Genomic DNA, 27188 nt, shown 5'->3' on the forward strand with positions numbered 1-27188 from the left:
GTATGGCTTGTATATTTCTGATCTCAAAGTCTTCTTCAAATGGTGGATTGTGATTCCTTTACCCCTGCCCTGTGGAGGTTGTTGGTGATGTCACTGACAGTTGTTTTTGGGTTTTTCTTAACAGCTCTCACAATGTTTCTGTCATCAGCTGTTGTTGTTTTCATCCGTGTCTGTTGCTCAGTACAACAGTGGTTTCTTTTTTCCTCCCAGGCATTCCAGATTGTTGTATTGGTTATGCCCACTGTTTGTGAAATGCCTCTGATTGATATTCCACTATTTTCGCAGTTTCAAAATGGCTTGCTTTACTCCCATAGACAGCTCTCTGATCTTTGTGTTGGCTTATCCTTTTTACCAACAAATGCAAAAGTCTTCACAGGTGAAACTAAAGGTTAAAACCTAGAGTAGATGTTCATGTTCCAATATTATTTCTTGCCTACAAATTGCGTGGTCTGATACAAAATGTGTTGTGTTCTATGACATTTAATGCATCTACATATAAATACCAGGAAATAAAAGCTGAAATTCTAATCTCTCTTCTCATAATCATCTTTTGATCTCAAACCCAAATATCCTCCATGTACAGCAAAAATAATTGAATTGGCCTTGATGTTCCAATACTTTCAGAGGGGACTGTATATTAAATTGATTGAGTCTGATTCTTCAGATTCCAGAAATTGATTGAATACATAATCAAATATTTACAAAAATGTGAGGGGTGTACTCACTTTTGCGAGATACTGTATGTTTATAGAATCTGGCACATTTATGCACCTTCTAGGAGAACAAACCAGTGAGGAGTGCATCCCTCAGATGCTGAAGCGAGCTCATGACTGCAGGAAGACTGCAGAGAATGCAGCTAAAGATTTGCTGTTTCGGCTGGATGGCTGCTGTGGAGGCATATTTACTGTCACTGGCTGCAATGTGCAACCCTGGGAGAGCCTGTCCTCCAACAGCCACACAAGGTACAGCTGGGATGTGTGTTTTATATAAAAATATATTTTGTACAGTGCTGTAAAAAAGTATTTAATGATTTATTTTGTTTTTGTGTATATCTCATACAAAATAGTTTTAGATCTTCAAACAAAATACAACATAAAAACAAAGGCAACCTGAGTAAAAACACAATACAGTTTTTATTTATATTTTTTTATTGAAGCAAAAAAGTTATCCAACACCTATCACCAATGTAAAAAACGAATACCCCCTTAAACTTAAAATCTGGTTGTGCCAGCTTGAGCAGTAATAACTGCAACCAAACGCCTCTAATGACTGGAGCTGAGTCTTTAACTTACTTCTAGGACTAGGACTTACTCCTATGCTTTGGATCATTGTCTTGCTGCATAATCCAGTTGCATTTGAGTTTCAACTTAGGGACTGAAGACAGGACATTCTCCTTTAGGATTTTCTGGTAGAGAGCAGAATTCATGTTTCCCTCAATTATTGCAAGTCCAGTCCCTGAAGCAATGCATCCCCACACCATCACATTCCCACCACCATGCTTGTCTGTAGGTATGATGTTCTTTTGTGGAATTCTGTGTTTGGTTTATGTCAGATGTTACAGGACTCCTGTCTTCCAAACAGTTCAACTTTTGGCTCATCAATCCACATCAAGAACAGTCTCCAAAAAGGTTTGAGTATCATCAAGGTGTGTTTTGGCAAAATTCAGGTGAGCCTTAATGTTGTTCTTGGTTAGCAGTGGTTTTCACCTCGCCACTTTTCCATGGATGCCATTTTTGCCTAGTGTCTTTCTGATAGTGGAGTCATGAACATTGACCTTTATTGATGCAAGAGAGGCCTGTAGGTCCTTTGATGTTGTCCTTGGCTCCTGGATGAGTAATTGCTGTGTTCTTGGGGGTATTTTGGAAGGTTGGCCACTTCTGGGAAGGTTCACTACTGTACCGAGTTGTTCCATTTGGAGATCTTGGTTTTCACTGTGGTCCTTTGGAGTCCTAGAGCCTTTAACGTAGCTTTGAAACCCTTCCCAGATTTATGTATTTCAATCACCTTCCTCATCATTTCTGGAATTTCTTACAATTTTGGCGTAGTGTTTTACTGGGTAAGACCTTTTAACCAACTTCATGTTGTTGAAAAAGTTCTTTGTAAGTGTTGATGTAATTGAACAGGATTTGCAGTAATCAGGCCTGGTTGAGTCTAGTCTAACAGAGCCCCATTATGAATGCCGTTTCATAGATTTGGGGAATTAGTAACTAAGGGGGCAAATACATTTTCACACAGGCCAGTTGGTATTGGATAGCTTTTTTGCTTCAATAAATAACATTATCATTTAAAAACTGTATTTTGTGTTTACTCAGATGGCCTTTGTTTTATCTTAGATTTTGTTTTCATTTCTGAAACAATTTAGTATGAGATATACACATAAACAGAAGAAATCAGAAAAAAATACTTTTTCACAGCACTGTATTTACTGTATGTGTGTGTGTGTACAGGGATTCAAGATGGTGTTTTATATTGGGAATGCTGAATTCTTAAGCAGCATGCATGTGATATGCGCAATTATATCACACCAAAATTATATATGATATATATACAATGATATATTACAGTGTTATAAAAGAAAAAGAGCAATGAGAATGCAGTATTACTAAACTTTAGAGCAAGCTATAAACAAATTCACACAATTAAAAAAAATTAATCTTACCTTAATTAATTTTACCTTACCTTGATGGCAGCACTCGAAGGTGGACTTGATAAAAGGGATTGATAAAATCCTTCATGAGATCCTGAATGTCAACACTGTGTCATTATGTAAGCCACCTTTCACAAATGTTCTGTCAGGTCTTGCTCTATCTTCTCTGATTTGCTTCTTCTCTATGACTGAGCAGTGAACAATGCACATAGCTTTATCTGTGTCTTTTCCAACCTGCTTTGAAGTTTCTTGAAAGGTTTTCATTACCAAAACAGCAGGCTTGGAAATCAAAAGACTGTGTTTGAAAAAACCTGTGAGTTGGCCAGTGCTAGAAAATCCTGACTCTGCTGTTGTCACGTTCTCCCTTATTGAGGTTAAGTTTGATGCTGCAGTCACTGTGGTCCTGGGCCAAACTGGTGGTTCTGATTTGCTTAGGCAATTACCTGATACTGTACCTAGTTGATTTCAGAATTGCGTGAGTGCATGTCAACCACAAATGCGAACATCAAGCACTATAGGATTCCTTATTTGTTTATCTGTGACAACAACTATTATTATTATTATTATTATTATTATTATTATTATTATTATTATTTAAGCAGTCACAGTTAAAAGAATCCTGAAAGCACCCACAGCATCCCCACTGCCACATCCTTGTGTGGCATGTATGTGCATGTGTTTTTTTTTTAATTTATTTATTTGAAAGCACCTTGAAAGTGCTATAGTGATTTCTCATTTTATGTAATGCTAATGAATACTGCTCACTGAAAATGCAGTGCAATAACCTGAGAGTAGGAGAAGATTGTTTATGAGAGAGGTCAGGGGCCAAACTGGATGGAAGGCTATGGTAACTCAAATAACCACTTTTTACAGCCACGGTGAGCCTTGAACACTACCATACTGAGCAACACATTGAACCTTGAGGCAGATGGGCTACAACAGCAGAAGACCAAACTGGGTTCCTCTCCTGGGTTCCACATCTTAAGTTTAACATACTAATAATACACATTTCTGTAATACTTTAAGATCTGACTAGTTAGTCTAGCTCAGTCAGCTAGCTAATGGCTTATCTGTATACGTTTCCAGAGATTGGATGTTAAGCTGTGAAATGCCACTATCTCCAAGCCAATATGGGCTTAAGGCTTGCATAATTTGCAGGCCATTTGCACTGTTTCCTTTGAAGCATTTAAAAAAGAAGACAACTGATAAATTGGGCCAGGGAGGTTCAACTGTCTCCACTTTCTGCTGGCTAAAGCATTTGATGCCTGAAGTGTATACTTTCATCAGGAAACTGCTTTTATTATTATTTGCTCTTGAAATTTAATTATTTAAAGTTGTACATGCTGTCTTTATTGGCTTTCAGTCTTCTGAAGTTAACTGTATTATAATATTACTCTGTCATGTTGATCAAAAATAAATATAGTAAAGTTGAAAATTTTATTTAAAAAAACTCAAATAAAAGTACTATTTAATTATACTCAAAGTACCTGTAACAAATTGACATTGCTGATGAGGAAACCTGGGACGAAGGGCCTTGAGGTGAGAGACATGAACAGATGGCGCTGTATAACTGTGACAGGGTAGGTCTAGCTTATAAGTGACCTCCACCAAAGTGAACAGTTCTGACCTGGAGGAGGAGAGGTTGGGAGCAATGGGTAATGGTTCCTCCTCCAATGGGACTGCTGTACCCCCCTTCCCCCAGGTCTCAGCTGGTCAGGTCCGGGTCTGAGCTATGAAATGATCAGGCTGCTCGCAGCAAAAACACCTGTGTTTTCTGCACCGCTTCTCTCCGTCCTCCTTACTCACTCACATGCGCCCAAGCTGCATGGGCTCTGCAACATCACTGGCACTCAGAAGTACTCCATCTGTCCAGAGTGAATGGTGGCTGTGAAGCAGGAGGTCGAGATGGATAGCGAGGTCGATGAGTGTAGAAGAGTCAGGTGTCAAGAGTGAGGGGTTCATTGCAACACACCAGTTCAGTGGGCATTTCTGGCTTTAATCCGTGGTGAAAAGCAGCCTTTAATGTGGTGTTATTCCATCCACTCCCTTCCATGATGGTGCAAAACTCCAAGGCATACTCTGCTACTTGGCAGGAGCCTTGCAAGATAGTAAGCAGTTGTTCACCTGCTTCCTTGCCCTCTAGTGAATGGTCAAAGACACGGCAAAACAGCTCAGAAATGGGCTTTCAGGTGGAAATGGTTTCACCACCTTGTTCCCAGACTGCCATTGCCCACTTCAGCTCTGCTGGTGAGTAAACTCAGGAAGTAGGAAATCTTACTTAAAGAAAAGGCTTTGATATAACTTCATGGTTAGCAAAAAACAGAGAGCATTGCAGCAGAAAACCCTTGCATTGTGTAACGTCACCTAAGAATTTTTCTGAAGCAGACATGTGTGGGTTGGTTGCTGCAGCGAAAGAACTGGCCTTGTTATCGAGCTCGGTGAGATGCCGGTGCTGTTCTCCCATAAGCTACTATATGGAACAGCAACTAACAATATTATATGGAAAGGATGTGTGTGTTTTGAAATATGCTGCTGACTTCTTTGTTTTTCCCAGCACAACTAGCTCCACGGCCAGCAGCTGTGACACAGAGTTCTCTAAAGAGGACGAGCAGCGTCTGAAAGATTATATCCAGCAGCTGAAGAATGATCGAGCGGCTGTTAAGCTCACCATGCTGGAGCTAGAGAGTGTACACATCGACCCTCTAAGCTATGACATCAAACCATGTGCAGACTCACACCGACTTGACCTGGAGAATGCTGTGCTCATGCAGGAGCTCATGGCTATGAAGGTATACTCACGTGGGCATCTGTTAGTGCCAAGGCTTTATATGGTGCTAAAAAAGCATTCTAAATCTCACACTTCTACAGAACATAGATTCTGGTATTATCTGAATTACCATCAGCCTTGTACATATGGGTGGCTTTGGCCATTGATTAGTGCCTTATTGTCATTTTTTCAGACTTAATGACTAATGTCAGAATGTATCAGTAAAATGTCACAAATTTTCTTTTCAAATACAAGTGTGCATGTGACACTAATAAGCACTTGCCACTGTTTTTCTAATAAATGAGATTACCTACAGCATTGGAAACTCTGCTTCAGGATAATGAACAAACAAAGCCACAGTGGGCAAATTGACAGTAAAATATTCTAAATAGTTGAAAACAAGCTGCCTTTAATCTCTCAGCTGCAGTACCTAGCCGGTTTGACTCTTGAGTTTATTTAGATTTGGCATATCTTGAATGGCCCTGGTTGTTATAGATATCAGCCCTTCCACATGCTTTCTCCTTGCTTTCCTGTTTCCTGCTATTTGCAGGAGGAGATGGCAGAGCTAAAGGCTCAGCTTTATCTGTTGGAGAAGGAGAAGAAGGCTCTGGAGCTGAAGCTAAGCACCCGGGAGGCACAAGAACAGGCATATTTGGTACACATTGAGCATCTGAAATCGGAGGTAGAGGAGCAACAGGAACAGCGCAAAAGGTCACTCAGTTCTATAGGCAGCAGCACCAAGAACAAAAGTGCCAAAGTGAGCCATACACAAACATACACACAGACTAATTGCTTCTTATGTTTTATTATGCATTAACTGACTTTTTTCCAACCTGAAAAAAAGCATTGTTGATGTTGGGGGAACTTACAGAGGTAGTATCTGAGGTATACTGATACAGTGTGATATGCCCAAAAATATGGTATATTAAAACAAACTGGACTTCACCCACATAGATGGTTATATTTGCCCAAAATAATCATTTTATTCACAATGAAATATTTACTTATTATTATTAATTTTAAATTATTTTACATGTAGCCTATGGACCTTTGGACAAGCACTAAGCTATACTTGACACTATGGTTGCTATGCAAGGGATGCAGTTTTTTGTAACCTACTGTATGAAAATGCACTGCAGGGAATTCTCACCCCCTTATATGGTAGGCAGAGAAAAGCTGTACCAACATAATTGCAACAAAGTTCAAATTACCTTTGCTTACCTAAGTTGCAGCCTACTTTCTTTTTGCACAATGTAGAGTTAACTGCAGACCTGCTGGTTTTATTGTACAACACCTGACATTTCACAAATGTAGCATGGGAAAGCTTCTTAAATATATCACTGCAGACCTCTGCTCTGGATGCATCGGCATTAGCCACTAAATTAAGGATCTTTCCAGTAGTTGGGTCCCATATAGTTTGCTTGCATTATTTACAAAAATGACAGGGACACATGATTACACTCATATAATTGGTGTAATTTGTAATGTTATTTTCAGAGCTACTGTTTGCTCCTCATGGTTTCTATGTAATTTTATATGATTGGGAGAATAAAAAGTCCAATCATCATAGGTGAAGTGAAAAGAAGTGGGCAACAATGAACGGACTAATAAAATCAGGAGAGGGAAAGGAAAAAGTATTGATGTAAAAGAACTGCTACAACACTTAAAACATACTTTTACTAGGTAAAAATGAGTACATCCATTTTAAACTATGCAATAAAATACTGTTGCTGAGGAAAAACTACTTAATAACAATATTGAAAGCATTTGCTTATTATTAGTTGTACTGGAACTTTTTTTAAAAGTGTTTCTATTGTATTTACAAAAAACATTGCTGCTTGAAACGTTTTAAGCAAAACTTGGGACTAAGATGGTTGGCAGGTTTAAAGCTAAAGTGCCAATAGAGATATGCCTCAGTCTTGCGTACCAGTTCTTACTTGGTTACATTCTTACCCTTTGCTGCCCCCCCCCAAAAAAAAATTGCCTACCACAAATACACTTTTCAGTCTAGTAGCTAATGATATTAATTTTGAGTATTCACACATTTACAGTCATGTGAAAAAATAAGTGCACACCAATGGAATAATTTTTTTAAACATATTTGGACAAGCAAACATTTGATCCTCTTTGAAACAGTGTCTATTAATAAAGATGATACACTATATCAAATGACACATAAAATGCATATTTTGTGTAATTTTCTCAATTTAAATTAAGAAAAAAATAGATCAGTTTTTTTTTTTTTTTTTTGCCAGTGATTATAACCTGCTTAGAGAGTGCAGGTGGAACCTGTCTTATATATACTCCTCTCATATCTAGAGTCTGGTGTTCCCTTTGTTATTGGGGTGTGTGGTCTCATCATGCCAAGATCTAAAGATTTCTATAAGGCCTTTAGAAAAAAGGTTCTGGGTGTCTATGAGTCTGGCAAAGGATTTAAAAAGATCTCCAAATTATTTGAAATACATCATTCCACTGTAAGGAAAATCAGATGGCACAGATTTCAAACGACTCCCAGTTTGTCCAGGACTGGCCGTCCCAACAAATTCAGTCCAAGAGCAGACCGTCTGATGCAAAAATAAATCTCCAAAACCCTCAAATCACAAGATCTGCTAGTAAGTTTTGCAACTGTTGGTGTCAAAGTGCATGCTTCTATAATCAGAAAGAGATTGCATAAATTTGGCGTGCAAGGGAGGCATGCCAGGAAAAAGCCTTTGCTGTCTAAAAAAGAACATTAGAGCAAGACTACAGTTTGCCAATGAGCATATAGGCAAAGACCAGGCCTTTTGGAATAATGCGCTCTGTACAGGCGAATGAAAGATAGAGTTGCTTGGCCACAGTAACCGTAGACATGGTGCAGACCAAAGGTAGCTTTTCCAGAGAAGCACATCATACCAACTGTGAAGCATTCAGTTCAATTAAATTTGATTTGTATAGTGCTTTTAACAATGGACATTGTCCAAAAGCAGATATATATAAATTCAGAATATAGATTTTAAATGTATGAATTTTTCCCTAATGAGCAAGCCAGAGGTGGTGGTGGCAAGGAAAAACTCCCTGAGACTATATGAGGAAGAAACTGTGAAAGGAACTAGACTCATCTGGGTGACAACGGATGGTACAATTATAAATAAATCCCTTTTACAAATGTCCTAATACTACATGGTCAAATAGTGCAGTTGTATAATCAGGAAAATTCATTACAGTTTTTACATGATGTCTGTTTTGTTGAGCTTATCCACTCTTCACTGATGGAGACTTGTGAACAAAACAGTGCAAAACTGTTTGTGACAATTGTAGTCCTAGCCATCATAGCATTACTGTTAACATGAATTGAGGTCCAAAGCCATCTTATGGTTTTTAAGTGGTACCGTCCTCAGCAATCTCAGTGATCATTAGGCTGCACCATATGGGGCCATCCTCAGCAGCAGCATGTAACTTCCAATTGATGAGAACTCCAACCAGAAGTAGGGCATCAGGATGGATCAGGCAGGTCAGAAGGTTCAGAAGGGTTCAAGATCAATGGCATCTCAGGTGTATCATGGGTAGCTCAAAAGAAACAGAGAGGGAGAGAGAAGGAAAAAGCGAGAGAGATTATTAGGTATGCTTATTGTCCCGTAATGGTTAAGAACAATGTACTTTGCATGAGTGCAAGCAGGGACTCCAGCAAGACTACCTATGACAGCATAACTAAAAGTAAGAGCCAGAAAGTAACACAGACATGAGGGCTCCCTGGGACATAAGGTGGCCAGCCACTACACCATCAACAAACCTGGCTGAACACATGAACATGGTGGGCCAACAGCATCCAAACATCCCAGTTCACCACAACACTCTATGCCTCTGAGCCATTTAGATCTGTTCCTTTACCTAAGAAAAAAACTATTCACAAATGGCTTGACTAAACAAATATATTTTCAGCCTGGACTTCAAGGAAATCTGCAAGGAAATCCTCAAACATCTTGCGAAAGAATATTGCATGGAAGAGTGGTCAAAAATTCCAGCAAGCCGATTCAGAGACTGGTGGACAATTATGCAAAATGCCTACAAGAAGTTATTTCTACTAAACGGGCAATACTAGCTTCTGAGGCCAAGGATGTATTTATTTTTTCCACAGAAAAATATCACAGCTATTGATATTTCTGTTGAATAAATGACTGGAAAAGCTATTTTTCCTTGCGGTTTTGTTCAAGTATATAATTTTAATAATAGGCACTGTTTCAAAGATGATCAAATGTTTGCTTGTGTGTATGTGTATATATATGTGTGTGTGTGTGTGTATATATATATATATATATATATATATATATATATATATATATATATATATATATATATATATATATATATATATATATAAAATATGGCAACAATTTCCACATGACCTTTTTTTTTCACATGACTGTATGTAAGATGGAAGTGAGTATATGGTACCCTAAGAGTTAACCAGGAATGAGACACACATAGGAATTAGCTCAGATCAAAAAATATTGATTATGAGAAGAGAGTTTAGAATTTCAACTTTTATTTCCTGGTATTTATATATAGATGTGTTAAACAACATAGAACACAACATTTTGTATCAGACCACCAAAATCTATTGGAAAAAATTGGAACATGTGACTGACAGGTGTTTCTTGTTACCCAGGTGTGTCCTGTTAGATTGTTTGTCTAAACAATAAATATCTCTGAATATCTACTCTTGTTTTTAACCTTCAGTTCCACCTTGGAAGACTACATTTGTTGTCAAAAAGGATAAGCCAACATAAAGATCAGAGAGATGTCTATGGGAGAAAAGTAAGCCATTTTGAAGCGGAGAAAAGCTGGAAAAATCAATCAAAGTCATTGCACAAACATAATAGAGCATCAAATCAGCAACAAGATAAACAAAAAGAGTGTCAGCAACTATGTTAAGTGTGCCTTTCCTATGGGTAATGACTAGATTGAACCCCTGGACAATTAGAGACCAGCACATCAGCCTCTGGTTGATGTTACACATTTGATGCAAAAACACTAATGGGTTGTAGTCTGTTCAAACATAAATTTGATCAAGGTACACTTCAAAATGTTTTAAAGCCATCAACAAGGCAAGGGTCTTCTTCTCAGTGGTGCTGTAGTTAAGTTGGTGCTTCAGGAACTTCTTTGAGAAGTAGCAAACAGGGTGATCCACCTCATGGTCATCCTCCTATATGAACATGGCACTGGTACCACTGGCATCGACTTTCAGCTTGAAGCTCAAAATATTTTTAAAAGGTCCAGCTTGCTAGTAAACCTGGCTGTGCCAACACAATCTACACAATCTTCCATTCCACGAATAGGAAACGAATCAGGCTGCAAGTCAGGTGTATTTGCAGCATTTACTTTTATACAGGGAGAACACCTAGAGCTCACACTTGGGACAGCTAGTCTATGTTTATTACGCTTAACTGGGTTTGCTCTATAAGCATGCTGCCTAATAGGGGCGTGATCACCGACATCAATGTCATGCTCAATTAATGTTGTGTGAGATGGGACATCAGCAAAATTTGTAGGCATTTCTCAGGCAAACAATAACATCAGAGTTAGTCAAGTGGATAGAAGACACAATTTCTACCAAGATGTAGATCGTTCACCTCTGGGGAGTTTTCAGAGGGTGTGACATTACCTTCTGCAGAGAGAGCAACTATTGAAACCACAGAAGATATGGGCTTTGACTCAGGGGATGAGGTGTAAACATGGTACTTCTTCAGCAAGCTTATATGGCAGATACGAGTTTTATGTTTGTAATCAGGAGTACTGATTACATAATCAGTGAGGCTAAGTTTCTGTCTAACTTCATAAGGCCCAAACAAACATGGTCTGGAGTGAAAATTGTGGCACCAGCAATAAAACTAAAATTTGATTCCCAGCACAAAAAGAATAGGGAACTGCCTTATGGTCATACTGCTCCTTCATGTCATCCTGAAAGGAACTTAAAGCTTTGCGAACAGTATCCCATGCAACTTTAAATGTTAATTAAGCCACAAAGCCATCATTGGTTGACGATTATTATGTAAAACAAATTTAATAATAATAAAAAACACTCTTCATTAACTCCAGGTACTGAATTAGGTTTAACCAACAAGGTTTAATTTTGGCTGAACTACTGTTATGAACAGACGTAGCTAACATTAGCTTGCTACCTGGTTAGCTGGAGATATATAGTTACAAGTTTTTATTTCATAGACTGCAGACTGTAACACCCTGGCAATTCATCAGTCATTGACACTTAAGAACTTAAGTGACAATGTCTTATGCATTGCCAAGTTGTTAAAATTTGTTGTACTTGAGGCAGTGCAATCACCGATTGTTTAAGAGTCTTATTGATTTTGGGAAGAAACTGTCCCTGTAGCCGGATATGTGTGTATGGACCTGAGCCATTTATCAGAAGGGAGGGGAAAGAAAACTGTGAGCATGGAGACTGGAGTCCTTCATGATGTGGCCTACTTTAATGAGACAGCGTGTGGTGTAAATGTTCTGTATTGCTGGGACCTGAGTGCCTATTATTCTCTCAGCTGTTTTCACCACCCTCTGCAGTGCTTTACGGTCCTGTGTTGTGCAGTTACCCTACCAGGGTGTTATGTGATTGTTGGTTCTAGCTGCTGACCCTCTCTACAACTTCCCCTCCAGTGTATCTAGAGTTGTGGACTGTTTCCAGTAGTCCACAATTAGCTTGTTGTCCTGGCACCACTCTGCCAGCACCTGCACCTCTTCCCTGTACATTGTTTTATCATTGTTGGTATGAAACCAAATGATGCCAAAACAGTAGTGTCATCAGCATTCTTCAGGATGATGTTGGATCTGTGCCTTCCCACACAGATGTGGGTGTACTGGGAGTACAGAAATGTGGTTCAGCATTTCTGCCTTGTGGGTCCCATTGTTGATGATCAAGGTGGTGGCTGTGTGTTTGTCAATGCACACATTCTGGGGTCTGCTAGTGAGAAAGTCCATAATCCATTTGCTAACTGTAGTGTTTAGGCCCAGTTCTAGGAATTTTTATTAGTAGTATGTTTGGTATGACCTTGTTGAATGCCAAACTATAGTCCACAAACAAGTCTGAAACAGTGTACAACACTTTATTAGAGCCTTCCAATATTTGTTCTGGTATCTAATTAACCTTTTCTGTAATTTGGTTAATTTACAGAATTGCGGGGGAGGTACCAAAAGGGAAAATGCACATTTTATAGAAAAATACAGAAAACATGGTCCTGATTATATGCATCTGTCTGCTGTATGTGTGATCACTATTTTTCAATTGATCTGTTTTCTTTTTTCACCTCTGGTCCTCATTTGTTGTGTTTCCAGGACTCTGATTCTTCCATGATTAAGGCATCAGACCTGAGAAGTCTCAATGACAGTGACCTGGCAGCAGAGCTCACCATTGCCCTCCATAAGTGAGAACACACACACCCAGTTCACACATCTGTAAAGATTATTAAATAAAATCAAAACAAAACCCCTAGTCAGATTTATTCTGACTGATCCAGCACATTTCTAGGGAGTTTTTCAGCATTTTCCTCCCAATTGGGTCACCTACCAGTTCTCACCCACCAGCCAACTCTACCCTATCATATGACAGCTACCAACCAGGGAGGGTGAAGGTTAATGTGCTTTTGCCAAGACATGTGATGCCAATCAACAACATCCTTTTGAACTGCTGCTCATGCTGCATAACAGGGCAGCATAACACACTTGGAGGAAAATCTATGTTCCTCAATATACAAAAACTAAAAATGTACTTAAAATGGCAAAAAAAAAAAAAAAATTCAAATGATATTGTCTACCCTTCCAGAGTCCCATTTCATGACCAGCCTACCTAATGCCCAGCCTGTCTGCCTGGGATAAGCTCCAGATCAAACATGACCCTTACCAGGAGAAAGCTGTTACTGAAGATGAATTAATAATTTCAAACTTAATGTTTCCTTGTTCTGTAATAGTCACCCCTTACTCTCTTCCATATGAGTTCAAAGAATGCACCGTTGTGAGGTCTTTTGTGACCTTCAGGAGCTTGCAAGGGAGTATGGCAACTTCTTCCTCCTTTATGACTCAAAGCAAACCATATTAAGCTACACCTCAGACCATATTAATTTGCTTTTTAATATGACAGTGTATTATAGTGCCCGGTTAGATTGATTGTTTAAACAAGTAATAGCCCTGAATGTCTACTCTTGGTTTGAGCCTCTGAAGACATTTGTTTGTTAAAAATAACCAACATGAAGGCCAGAGAGCTGTCTATGGGAGAAAAGCGAGCCATTTTGAAACTGAGAACAGAGAGAAAATCGATGAGAAATGCAGCAATGTGGAATGTCCTGGTGTACTAACAACTAGACATCCAACAAGTCAGCTAAGGAAAACAATTGATGACAAACATTGTGAGTGCTGTGAAGAAAACCCCAAAAACAACAGTCAGTGGCATCACTAACAGCCACCTCAGGGGTAGTGGTAAAGGTATAACAATCCACCATGTGAAGACGACATCAAAAGCAGAAAAACAGAGCCCATACCACAACTTGCAAACCACACATCAGCAGTAAAAAGTGGAAGGTCAGAATGGAATGCACAAAAAAAAGCAGAGAGCAAAGGTTCCTGATCCAAGATTAACCTCTGCCAAAGTGATGGAAAGGTCAAAGTGTGGAGAAAGAAAGGATCTGGTCGTGATCCTAAACTTATGAGCTCATCACTACCTCATGGTGGAGGGCTTGCATGGCTGTTTCTGGAATGGACTTGTAATCTTTATTGATGATGTAAGTCATGATGGTAACAGCGGAATGAATTCAGATGTCTACAGAAAAATTCTGTCTGCCAATTTACAGAGAAATGCATCCAATCTAATTGGGAGGAACTACCAACATCCTGCAGCAGGACCATGACCAAAAACACACTGCCAACACAACAAAGGACTCAATCAGGGCCAAGTCAATCACCAGACCTTAACCCAATTGAGTAAGCATTTCACTTATTGAAGAGGAGACTGAAGGGAGAAACCCCACAAAACAAAGAACAACTGAAAGAAGCTGTGGTACAAGCCTGGAAAAAATATCACAAACGAAGAATGCAACAGTTTGGTAATGCCAATGGGTCACCAGATTGTTCTAAGCTGGTTAACACATCTACATGTAAATGTGAGAATATGAAAGCTGAAATTCTGATCTGTTGTCTCATTCATATTTTGAACAAAAACAAAGAACTGGCTTTGCAGTTCCAATACATTGGGAAGGGACTGTCCATCATCTATTAGATGCTAAGCCATCTCTGATGAGGGACACACTTCTAATTAACTTAGCCCTATAGAAAATAACTCTTCAGACCAAATTTAAGCATCAATCGGGCCAACATACAGTCATGTCTATAAATATGTGGGCATTTTTTTCAATTATTGTGTTTTGGGGGTTTTTTTTAGCAGTCTATCACATCAAACTATAAGAACAATAAGCACAGTAAGAATAACAACTTTGAGCTCAAAGTACAGACTGTAAGTTTTAATTTAAGAGTATTTACATCCATATTAGGTGAACAGTGTAGGAACTACATACTGTACCTTTATGTATGTGGTCCCCCCTTTTTAAGGGACCAAAATAATTGGACAAACTAACAACCATCAATTAATTTGGGTAAAAAAAATAAATAAATAAAAATTTTTTTTTAAATTGTTTTTGTCATTCATTACTTTGTTGCAAATTCTGCAGTCAATGACTGCCCCAAGTCTGGAACTCATAGACATCACCAGACACTGGTTTTATTCCCTGGTGATGTTTTGCACCTGCTTTCAGTTCCTGCTTGTTCTTGGGGGCATTTTGCCTTCAATTGTGCCCGTAAATACCTGTAAATTAAAGCTCCACTTTGAGCTCATATTCATTATTTAATTTCAACTACAATATACTGTGGAAGACATCTAAACAAATCTCATACATCGTACTTTCAACACTTCACACTAATCACTCGGCTAACTCAGTAGTTTAATTCAGTTCAATTCAATTCAATTTTATTTGTATAGTGCTTTTTACAATAGACATTGTCTCAAAGCAGCTTTACAGAAATATCAACACGGTATACAGATATTAAAGGTGCGAATTTATCCCAACTGAGCAAGCCACTGAGTGGCGACGGTGGCAAGGAAAAACTCCCTAAGATGTTTTAAGAGGAAGAAACCTTGAGAGGAACCAGACTCAGAAGGGAACCCATCCTCATCTGGGTAACAACAGATAATGTGAAAAAGTTCATTATTGACTTATATGAAGTCTGTATGGCCTTAGGAGCAGCCGTAGTCCCAACAGTCTGGAATTGGAGAAGATTTGAGCTCCATCCAGAGGCAGAAAGGATCTGGATCTCTAGTATCTCCATAAAATCGTGTGTGGCTCGGCAGAAGGAGAGAGGGAGAGAAAAGATTATTAGAACTGGGAATTAGTATAATAGAAAGTCTAGTCAGGGTAGGCTTGAGTAAACAAATATGTTTTAAGCCTAGACTTAAACACTGAGACTGTGTCCGAGTCCCGAAAACTAATTGGAAGACTGTTCCATAACAGTGGGGCTCTATAAGCGAAAGCTTTCCCCCCTGCTGTAGCCTTCACTATTCGAGGTACCGTCAAATAGTCTGCATCTTTTGATCTAAGTAGGCGTGGCAGATCATAGAAAACCAAAAGGTCGCTTAGATATTGTGGCGCGAGACCGTTTAGTGCTTTATAGGCTAATAAAAGTATTTTATAGTTAATGCGGGATTCCACTGGGAGCCAATGCAGTATTGATAATATTGGTGTGATATGGTCGTATCTTCTAGTTCTAGTTAGGACTCTAGCAGCTGCATTCTGGACTAACTGGAGTTTGTTTATATTCTTACTGGAACATCCAGACAGTAAGGCATTACAGTAATCTAATCTAGAGGTGACAAATGCATGAACTAGTATTTCTGCATCATGTAGTGACAATATATTTCTTATCTTAGAAATATTTCTGAGATGAAAGAAGGCTATCCTAATAATATTATCTACATGAGCATCAAATGATGGCTGGAGTCAATAATCACTCCAAGGTCTTTAACTGCTGTACATGGTGAAACAAAGTCCATCCAGAGTAACCATGTGATCAGAAAGATTATTTCTAGCTATACGTGATCTTAATAATAGTATTTCTGTTTTATCAGAATTAAGTAAAAGGAAGTTCGTTAACATCCAACGTCTAATGTCCTTTACACAATCCTCAACCTTACTAAGCTTCTGTCTGTCCTCTGGCTTCGCTGAAACATACAACTGTGTATCATCAGTATAACAGTGGAAGCTAATTCAATGCTTACGAATAATTTGTCCTAGGGGTAGCATATATAAAGTAAAAAGCAGTGGGCCTAAAACAGAACCCTGTGGAACTCCAAAGGTAACCTCAGTATGCGTGGAGAAGTCTTCATTTACATCTACGAACTGATGACGATCGGTCAGATAAGACCTGAGCCAGGAGAGGACTGTTCCCTTAATGCCAACAACATTTTCTAATCTATCAAGGAGAATAGTATGATCTATAGTATCAAAAGCTGCACTAAGGTCGAGTAACACAAGCAGCGAGACACAACCCTGATCAGAGGCCAGTAGTAGGTCATTTACTACTTTAACTAACGCTGTCTCTGTACTATGATGAAGTCTAAATCCTGACTGATACATTTCATGAATGTTATTCCTATCTAAGTACGAGGATAACTGCTTTGCTACAACCTTTTCTAAAATCTTAGAGAGGAAGGGAAGATTTGATATAGGTCTATAGCTGGACAGTTGAGACGGGTCAAGGTCAGGTTTTTTAATCAAGGGTTTAATAACTGCTAATTTAAGTGATTTAGGTACATAGCCAGTGCTAAGGGAAGAATTGATTATATTTAAAAGTGGTTCAATTACTCCTGGACAAATCTGTTTAAAGAAACATGTAGGTACAGGATCTAGTATGCAAGTTGATGAATTGGCTGAAGAGATTAATGTAGCTAGTTCGGTCTCTCTAAGCGGAGCAAAACACTCTAAACATTGATCTGATATTGCTACATTATCATCTAATGGGTTTGTTACAGTACTGTCCGGTTTTAATTTAATGGCCTGTATTTCACGTCTAATATTTTCAACCTTATCAATGAAAAATTTCATGAAATCTTCACTGCTATGTAATGAGTGTTTCTCTCTGTAGTGGTTTTACTCCTAGTTAATTTTGCTACCGTGTTGAATAGGAATCTAGAATTGTTTTTGTTATCTCCTATTAAGGTGGAGAAATAGATTTTTCTAGCATCGCCAAGAGATTTTCTATATTTCAGTAGGCTCTCCTTCCATGCTGTTTGGAATATCACCAGTTTGCTTTGACGCCATTTACGTTCTAATTGTCGAGTTGTCTGTTTTAAGGTACGCATTTGATCGTTATACCAGGGTGCTAATTTTTTCTCTCTAATTATTTTTCTTTTGAGTGGAGCCACTCTATCTAGCGTGTAGCGGAGTGTTGACTCCAAGCTTTTAGTCGCCTGATCGAGTTCTATCGGATCTGACAGTGATCCAAATCTAATTGATGTTTCTGCGAGGTTATTTATGAAGCTCGGTGCAGTAGCTGATGTGTAGGTACGTTTTACGCAGTAGCAAGGCGAGGTGGAAATATTATGATCAATATGTATTATGAACGAGATGAGATAATGGTTTGAGACAACTTCAGACTGCGGAAAAATTACAATATTTTCTATACTTAATTCGTATGTTAGTATCAGATCAAGAGTGTGACCACCATTATGAGTAGGCCCGATTACGTTCTGATCAATCCCTACTGAGTCTAAGATGGACACAACCACTATTCTTAGAGGGTCTTCCAGGTTATCAAAATGAATATTAAAATCTCCGACGATTAATTCTTTATCTACAGACACAACCAGGTTTGAGACAAAGTCTGCAAATTCACTAAGAAATTCAGTATATGGCCCTGGGGGTCTGTAAATAATAATTAGAGGAATTGACTTATTTTTTGTGGCTACATAACATACCGGTATAAAGAATTTCAAAAGAATTCAATTTATAACTAGGTTTTTGTGTGACGACTAGATTTTTACTATGGATGAGACCAACACCTCCTCCTCTACCAGTTGAATGAGGCTGATGTACATAACTGTATCCAGGAGGACTGGCATCATTTAATGCTATGTACTCATTTGGTTTAATCCAAATTTCCGTTCAACACATTAAATTACATTCCTGATCAGTAATGATTTCGTTAACAATAAGAGCCTTAGACGCAAGAGATCTAATGTTTAATAGTCCTAGCTTCAGATTAAAAGTGCTGGCTGTGTATTCAATATGATTTAATTTGATGTTAATTAGGTTACGAAGACAGACTTTCCGAGATTTTCTCTGTATTTTTATAGCTCGGGGAACAGACACAGTCTCTGTAGTATGTATTACAGGTGCTGGACTATTAATTGAACATTGATTATAATTAACGTTGTTATTGTCGGAAGATGTACTTACGTTAGGCAGTCACTTGGAGTGTAGCGCCTTGGAGATGTTGTCAGACAGCAGTTCCGCTCCGAGGCTGCTGGGGTGCAGGCCATCAGGACGAAACAACCTAGGACACTGCCAGAACAGATTCCAGTTATTGACAAACACCAGATTCTGCTCATTACACCAAGAAACTAACCAATCATTTAAAGCTAGAAGTCTACTGAACTTTTCGGCTCCACGTCTGTATGTGGGAAGAGGTCCAGAGACGATGATCTTCGTGGTGGGTGATCTGCCTCGTACCGTCTCGATCAGGCTGGAGAAGTCCCTCTTCAGAACCTCCGTCTGCCGCAGCCTGATGTCGTTCGTCCCCGCGTGCAGCACAACCGCTCCAATGCGCTCGTCCTTCTTCAGGATCCTGGATACCTGCGCAACGACATCAAGGACACGAGCACCAGAAAAACAGTGTGTGTGCACCTTACCTTTAGATGAAGCTACACGGACGTTCCACACAATGGAGTCCCTGACGATCACAGCGTTAGGTCTGGTCTGACGGAGAGGGGCGAAGCGGTTCCTCGTTGGAACCTCGAACAGCGGAGGTGGAGAGGTCCTCACCTGGGGTCCAGCCCGCGCCTTCCGCCGATGGTTCACCCAAGGCCCATGGTGTGTTGGTGCCGGCGTGACGAAGACCTCGGCTGGGAAAGTCCTAGGTGCACGGTCCCTGCACAGAGAAACACACGGCGTAGAGGGGCTGGGAGTGGAAATACCACGCTGTGTGCTTACCTTGGATGTGTAGGCAGAGGCACAAGATGTTTCCAGCGCAGTTCTTCGCTCCAGCAGCTGGGCCTGCTTGTCGAGTAGGCCACGGATCTGCTTCTCCACATCCTCCAGTTCCATCAGCACCATGTGAAGCTCGAGCGAGTCCTCATCTGCACTCAAAACCGGAGAAACAGCAGACATATTTGTTTTTTAAACAGAACAGCGGTAAATGAGAAATGTGAAACAAGGCTAGCGGTAGGTGATGCTAGCGGGCTACAAGCTAGTCGCGGATGTTTGTAAAAACAGGTCAAATTTAGCGACAGCGCAACGTTACGATTGTTTTATCTAAGGTAGTGTCAGTTATATTTGTATACCGTAAGGTAAATAATTCAATTCCATTTGATTTGAATAGCGCTTTTAACAATGGACATTGTCTCATTGTTTACAGAACCATATAAACACAGGATACAGATTTTAAGTGTGTGAATTTATTCCTATTGAGCAAGCCGATGGTGATGGTGGCAAGGAAAAACTCCCTAAGATGATATGAGGAATAAATCTTTAGAGGAACCAGACTCAGAAGGGAATCCATCCTCATCTGGGTAACAATGGATAGTGTGAAATAAAAGAAAGTTCATTATAGTTTTTACATGAAGTCTGTTTGTTGAACTAGTCGACTATTCACCAAAGGAGACCCGAGTGCAAAACTGCATGTGATAATTGCAGTCTCAAGGCCATAGTATCAACCGTAATCCCAGCAACCACAGTAAGAATGTCCATGTGGACTTGAGATCCAAACCATTTCCATGGTACTTCAAGCAGTACCATCCTAAGCAATCTCCAAGCTGTAGCCTCTAGTTAATGAGAGCTCCATCCAGAGGTAGGGCATCCTGATGGATCAGGCAGGTCCAAAGTGCAGAAAGGGTCAGGATCACTGGCATCTACATAAAATCATGTGTGGCTCAACAGAAGAAGAGAGGGAGAGCGAGGTAAAGAGAGGGAGAAATTATTGGGTATGCTTACTGTCCCGTGATGGATAAGACTGTGTACTTTGTGTAAAAGAAAGTCTATTCATGGTAAGCTTGAGTAAACAAATATGTTTTCAGCCTAGACTTAAACACCGAGACTGTGTCTGAGTCCCGAACACTAATTGGAAGGCTGTTCCATAACTGTGGGGCTTTGTAAGAGAAAGCTCTTCCCCCTGCTGTGGCCTTGACTATTCGAGGTACCAACAAATAGCCTGCGCCTTTTGATCTAAGTAGGTGTGGCAGATCATAGAAGACCAAAATTTCACTTAGGTACTGTGGCGCGAGACCTTTTAGTGCTTTATAGGTCAGTAGTAGTATTTTATAATCAATGCAAAATTTTACTGGGAGCCAATGCAGTGTGGATAGGATGGGGTAATGTGGCCATATTTTCTGGTTCTAGTAAGGACTCTTGCAGTTGCATTCTGGACTAACTGGAGTTTGTTTATGCACCTACTGGACATCCAGACAGTAAGGCATTACAGTAATGTAGCCTAGAGGTGACGAAAGCATGAACTAATATTTCTGCATCGTGTAGTGACATTATATTTCTTATCTTAGCAATATTTCTGAGATGAATAAAGTTTAATACTTGAATACATGACTTTAGATATTGTTTATGCCTTTTTGTCTTTCTTGACCCCCTCAGTCTAATAGACAGGATTTCCCTATACATGTCTCCCCTCCATATTTCAGTACGTAAGCCTTGCTTCCAACTCACAGAATCCCTTAAAACCTTCATTACACATTTGTCCAGTTGCTGTTAGACAATGTGAACAGTTTGTCCACTGAAAGGTGTGTGTCTACTCAGTATTATCACTTGGTGTGTGTGTGTTTGTGTTGGCAGGGAAATGAAACTGAAGGTTCGAGTGAAGGACCTGGTGGCTGTGCTGGAGAAACTCACAAAAAGTAGTGAGATTCATCACCAGCAATCAGCAGAGTTTGTCAGTGACCTCAAACGAGCCAACAGGTAACACAGTCCACACATACGCACATGCCCACAAATGCACTTGATCATATATGCAATTATCCAATCAGCAAATCATGTGGCAACAGTGCAATACATAAAATTATGTGGATACAGGTCAAGAACTTCAGGTAATTGTTCACATCAAACATCAGAATGGGGAAAAAATTTGATCTCAGTGACTGCGGCATGGGGGCATATGGTGGCTTAGAGGTTAGAACCTTTTATTCCCGCAGCAACCCTGTGTGTGCGTGGAGTTTGGATGTTCTCCCCGTGCTGCGGGGGTTTCCTCCGGTTACTCCAGTTTCCTCCCCCAGTCCAAAGACATGGTAGGCTGTTTGGTGTGTCTGTAGTGTATGAATGGGTGTGCGAATGTGTGTGTGAGTGTGTCCTGTGATGGATTGGCACCCTGTCCAGGGTGTACCCCACCTTGTGCCCCAGGTTCCCCGTGACCCAGTAGGATAAGCGGTATAGAAATTGAAATGGAAAATGGAATGTGGTATGGTGGTTGGTTCCAGGTGTGCTAGTTTGAGGATTTAATAAAGTGCTAATCTCCTGGGCATTTCTGCAGGTGGAAATGCATTACTGATGAGAGAGGTCAGAGGTGAATGGCCAGACTGGTTTAACCTGACAGGAAGGCTACAGTAACTCAAATAACCACTCTTTACAACCGTGGTTGCAAATATGCACAGCATATTGATCCTTGAGAAGACCACATCAGGTTCCAATCCTACCAGCCAAGAATCTGGAAACTGATGTTACAGTGTGCACAGGTCTGTGGTAAATGGGACATTCACAGCAAGTCAAGTGGGTGCACAATGAATGCATAGCTAACAAAAACTCCAACAATTTCTGTATGTAATACAGCCACCATGTAGCGGAATCTCTCAAAGAACAGGAATCTGAACCTGCAGTGGGCGCAGGTCAGTGAAATTGGATAATTCAGTTCAAATTTATTTATAGTACACTTTAACAATGGACATTGTCACAAAGCAGCTTTACAGACATCTGCATATATAGTAGATACAGTTTTAGATTTACCCAGATGAGCAAGCTGGAGGTGAAGGTGGTAAGGAAAAACTCAGAGATCTCATGAAGACACATTGAGAAGAACCAGACTGAAAAGGGAACCCATCCTTTTCTGGGTGACACTGGATAGTGAGAATATAAATCATTACTCTACTACAATTGTATACTATAGTCAAGCAGTACAAAGTGTGTTGGACAGATCTTCGGTATAAACATCAGGATAATTTTTGGATTTCAGTAGTTTTGTTAAGGCCTGGTCTTAGTGTATGGATGAAACAGTTACCGGTTTCACAATAAAATTCCCCAACGGTTAGTATTACCATGTCACATTTAATTATCATTAAAACCGTGCGCAGTTATCCTGATTTGTAAAATTCGCAGTAAATGCTGTCCCCACACACACCCAGCATGAGTCTGATGCAGGCAAGCATGCAACATTGTTTTTTGAGTATGAAAACGGACACTACAATAAAAAACAATTTGTTTGTTCAATTCAGCAGATTTATCAGATTTAGATTTAGAGTCAGATTTATCACATGACTAAAGTGAGGCGAGCTGACTGGACAGGAAGAGTGAGGCGAGCTGACTGGACAGGAAGAGTGAGGTGAGCTGACTGACAAGATCATGGCAAAAGATTTGGTTTAATATAAGCAAGTTTGTCATTGTACTGTTTTGTTGTTGTGTTTTTCATTAAGAATAATAATGAACCGACCATTCAAGCAATTGTCGCTATTTTGAAAGCGAAAGTGAAATGCACACAGCTGCACGGGCATTCCTAAGTGATTTAAAAGCAAGAGGGAAAAGCACCAATGAAGCGCCAAAGCCTCCTTTTGCAGCAATTTTCTTCTGGCAAGCTCTGCAGACAGGGTTACCATCTTCTATTAAATTTCCCTCAGCATTTTTATAAAATCCAAAATATGATCACACTTCCGATTTGGTCTCCTTGGAAGGTTGGAAAATCTCCAGAGAACCGCCATGTTCTCTAACTGAACTAAATTATTTTTATTACTACAAAAAAAAGCAAAATGACAGTGGGGTGGTGCCATTTCTGAGATGAACAAAGTCTGTCCTAGTAATATTATCTGCATGAGCTTCAAATGAGCGACTTGATCCAATAATCAGACCACTGCACACGATGTAACTCAGGGGTGTCCAATCTTATCCACAAAGGGCTGTGTGGATGCAGGTTTTCATTCCAATCAAGCAGGAGCCACACCTGATTCCACCTGTTTAATCAGTTGAGATTTGTTTTCAATAGACTCAAGATGGTGTCTATCAGCTGGCTTTTCTGAAACCTACAGCTGTTTGTTTAGCAGTGGATGTTTATGAATAATTGTATCTAGAGGAAAGTATATAAAAATACTTTTTATATACATAAAATAATATATAAAATTTATATTAAAACTTTTTAATTTATAAAAATATATAGAGAAAAGAGCAGTCGGCCTGGAACAGAGCCTTGTGGAACACCAAACTTTAATTTAGTATGCATAAAGACATAACCTTTTACATCTACAATCTGATAGTGATCATTTAAATAAGACCTGAGCCAGGAGAGAACTATTCCCTTAACTCTAAAAACAATTTCTAGTCTATCTAGAAACAATATTATGATCTATGATATCAAAAGCTGCACTAAGATTAAGCAACACAAGCAAGGAGACACAACCATTATCAGAGGCTGGTACTAGGTCATTTACCAATTTAACCAGTGCTGGTTCGGCCCTGTGATGAGGCCTAAATCTCGACTGCAAGATTTCATGAATGTTATTCCTATACAAGTACTAGCCTAAGTGTGGAGTTAAAACATTTTCTGGGATCTTAGAGATAAATGGGAGGTTTGCTATTGCTTGTCATTTAGACATCTGACAAGGGTTTAGGTCAGGTTTTTAGCTCAAGGGCTTAATAACTGCTAGTTTCAAGGCCTTAGGTACATATTCAGTGTTAATTGAGGGATTGATTATTTCTAATAGGAGTTCGATTGCTTCTGGTAGTATCTGTTTGAGGAAATGTGTAGGTGTGGGATCAAGTTAGTGATTTTGATGAGGAAATTCTAATTAATTTACTGATGTGGTTAAATTGTTTTCTACATAGTGGATTGTGTGACTTTAAATGAATGCTCAATTGTTTGGCTAAGTTTTTAGTTTGGCTAATTGTTGGCTAATTGTTTGGCTAATATTTAGTCATCTTCTTCTTCTTCCTCCTCCACTCTTGAGTGTATGGCAGCCCAAAGTTATGAAATTTGGCACACAGATAAAGGACAGTCTAAAATGTTATCATAGCAAATTTGGATCTGCTATCTCAAACCTTCTTGTACCACCAACAGCTCAAATTTGCACGCATGTTTATGCTAATAACTTTTGAACCGTAAGGGCTAGAAACAAACTTATTTTCAAAATTCTTTTCCCCTCTGATTCATTCAATTTAATTTATTTGTATAGCGCTTTTTACAATAGACATTGTCTCAAAGCAGCTTTACAGAAATATCAACATGGTATACAGATATTAAAGGTGTGAATTCATTCATTGACTTTTGCAGAGAATATTTTTCTTCATTTTGAATTTTCTTAAAACCCTACTTTTTGAACTTGACCGTTCATCCGATTGTCACAAATATCAAATCATATCATCTTCAGACCATGCCGACAAAGAATTATGGAATTCAAGATGATTAGTCAAACCGTTCTAGAATAATGTGAAAACGAATTTGATGATGAACACACGGAAATGGATGTGAGGCTATATCTCTGTAACACTTTAGCATATTTAGACCAGACTTAGTATATGTCATAGCCATCAAGACTTAATGGTACCTGCACACTTTCGGAACTGCACCACCTAGTGCTCACAAGATATGAAAACAGCATATTTTTACTTATAACTTCTGAACGGTGTTCTAAAATCTTAAAACTGATCTCATTAGATTCTGTGGGGCATACCAAGTCAAATGATATGAAAATTTCCTATGTTAAATTTCCCATTTTGAATTAAGTCGTAAAATGCTGTATTTCACAAATGTCGGTGTGTCATTAAGAAAATTGGTATGCATCATCAACACTATGCACTGAAAGTTTCAGGACAACACCACCTCGCGGTCAAACATTAGAATGAAATTTCAAAAACAGCTAATAGCTTTTGATCATGTTTGCTTTTTGTCATGAGACTAGGTCATGATAGATTCCTTGAGTCATGCCAAGAACAATGATACCACTTATGCCATGGTGGGCCAAACTTGCTGTCTGGCATTTTTAAATGATTTTGAACAGACAAATATTATTGTTTGTACTTGTGGCGGTAGTAGTAGAACTTGTGTTGCTTCTGTTGCCCTCATTATTATTATTATTAGTAGTAGTAGTAGTAGTTTGTTTACATATTTTTTGCATAGAGATAAGCTTCTTCTCCTCTTTAATAGATTTATTGTACTGTGATTCTTTATTTGTTCATATTTTTTTTTATTGTTTTTGTAAATGTAAATGTTTGTTCTTACCACAATGGTGATGCAATGTCCCATTGGATCTATCAATCTGTATGTCTGTCTGTCTGTGTCTCTCTCTCTCTCTCTCTCTCTCTCTCTCTCTCGCTCTATTGGTCTGTCTGTCTGTCTGAGCAGACCACAAGTGAGAGTCCCGTATTCCACTCGCCACCCTGTCTTTGTGAGTGGCTCCCTGAGAGACGCATCTCATGTGATCACCTTCCTGGTCAGGATGGTGCCTATCGGAACTCTCTGCTTCAAAATATTGGCTGTCTCGATGGATGCAGTGCCAGCACACAGTTTGCAGAAACCAACATGTGCCAGTGGCCATGGTGTGTTTGCGCTGATCTATCTTGCATTTTTGCATAGATCTAGCAGAGAAATCCAGAATTTAAATAAACTGTATATAAATGTAAGTGCTTCATTGGCTAATTGGCTAAACATAGTGATCATGTAAACAAAAAACAGGCTTTTTGGGTTGCATTATTAGTCTGAGCTGGGATCAGCCTTTAACAATCATTATAAACCCATTTCATGTATGATGATGATGATGTAGTGCCCTATGCCCTCCAGGGGTGTGTTTGCATAAAGCATTCAAAAAGGCTATTTTTTGATTAATCTATGAGTCCAATCAGACAGTGCAGTCTTCATTCCCATCTCTGGGTGTTATGTGCTGTCACTGATGAGCAGCTCTGAGGGGACTGATGGCCTGTGTGTGCATATGTGTGTGTATGTATGCATGTATGATCAGCTGGGCTGTTCTCTGATTAGTAAGTGCTTTTTCAAGTGATTGACAGACAGGATAATACTTAAAGATATTGCCGTTCAAGGGTTGATGGAATCCTTCTGCTCACTATCCACCACTGCTGAAAGTAGGGTGGGGCAGCAAAATACATTGCTTTCACATGCTGCTCAGTATGAGTTTCAACTTTGCTGCTGTGAGTTGAATTCATTTCTCTAAAGGGCATTGTTTGGGTTTTTAAACATCTGTATTTGTGCTGAATTGATAAACAGTCCTCTGCTTATGTTTTCTCTCACACTCGATGAGAAACTGGCAGGGGTGGTGGTGCA

General features: G+C 39.3%; 2 protein-coding genes across 5 annotated transcripts in view; one reads left to right on the forward strand and one right to left on the reverse strand.

The window, feature by feature from the left end:
• Positions 1-27188, forward strand: part of mcc (MCC regulator of WNT signaling pathway) — a 155665-nt gene that overhangs the window by 121635 nt on the left and 6842 nt on the right. For 3 of the 4 annotated variants that reach the window (XM_053618035.1, XM_053618039.1, XM_053618036.1), the window contains 6 exons: positions 779-962; positions 5202-5436; positions 5965-6171; positions 12735-12823; positions 21497-21619; positions 26256-26449. In XM_053618035.1, the coding sequence (XP_053474010.1) occupies positions 779-962; positions 5202-5436; positions 5965-6171; positions 12735-12823; positions 21497-21619; positions 26256-26449 (1032 nt within the window). The remainder of the gene's footprint in view (positions 1-778; positions 963-5201; positions 5437-5964; positions 6172-12734; positions 12824-21496; positions 21620-26255; positions 26450-27188) is intronic. The other variant, XM_053618037.1, reaches the window with a different exon arrangement.
• On the reverse strand, positions 15410-26317 carry LOC128603536 (uncharacterized). Its single transcript, XM_053618041.1, has 4 exons — positions 26133-26317; positions 19095-19799; positions 18896-19000; positions 15410-15823 (listed from the first exon to the last, which is right to left on the reverse strand). The coding sequence occupies exons 2-4, from the start codon at positions 19769-19771 to the stop codon at positions 15679-15681; spliced, it is 927 nt and encodes a 308-aa protein (XP_053474016.1). The 5' UTR covers positions 19772-19799; positions 26133-26317; the 3' UTR covers positions 15410-15678.

The sequence above is a fragment of the Ictalurus furcatus genome, chromosome 28 (genome assembly GCF_023375685.1).
Source record: "Ictalurus furcatus strain D&B chromosome 28, Billie_1.0, whole genome shotgun sequence".
Lineage (NCBI taxonomy): Eukaryota > Metazoa > Chordata > Actinopteri > Siluriformes > Ictaluridae > Ictalurus > Ictalurus furcatus.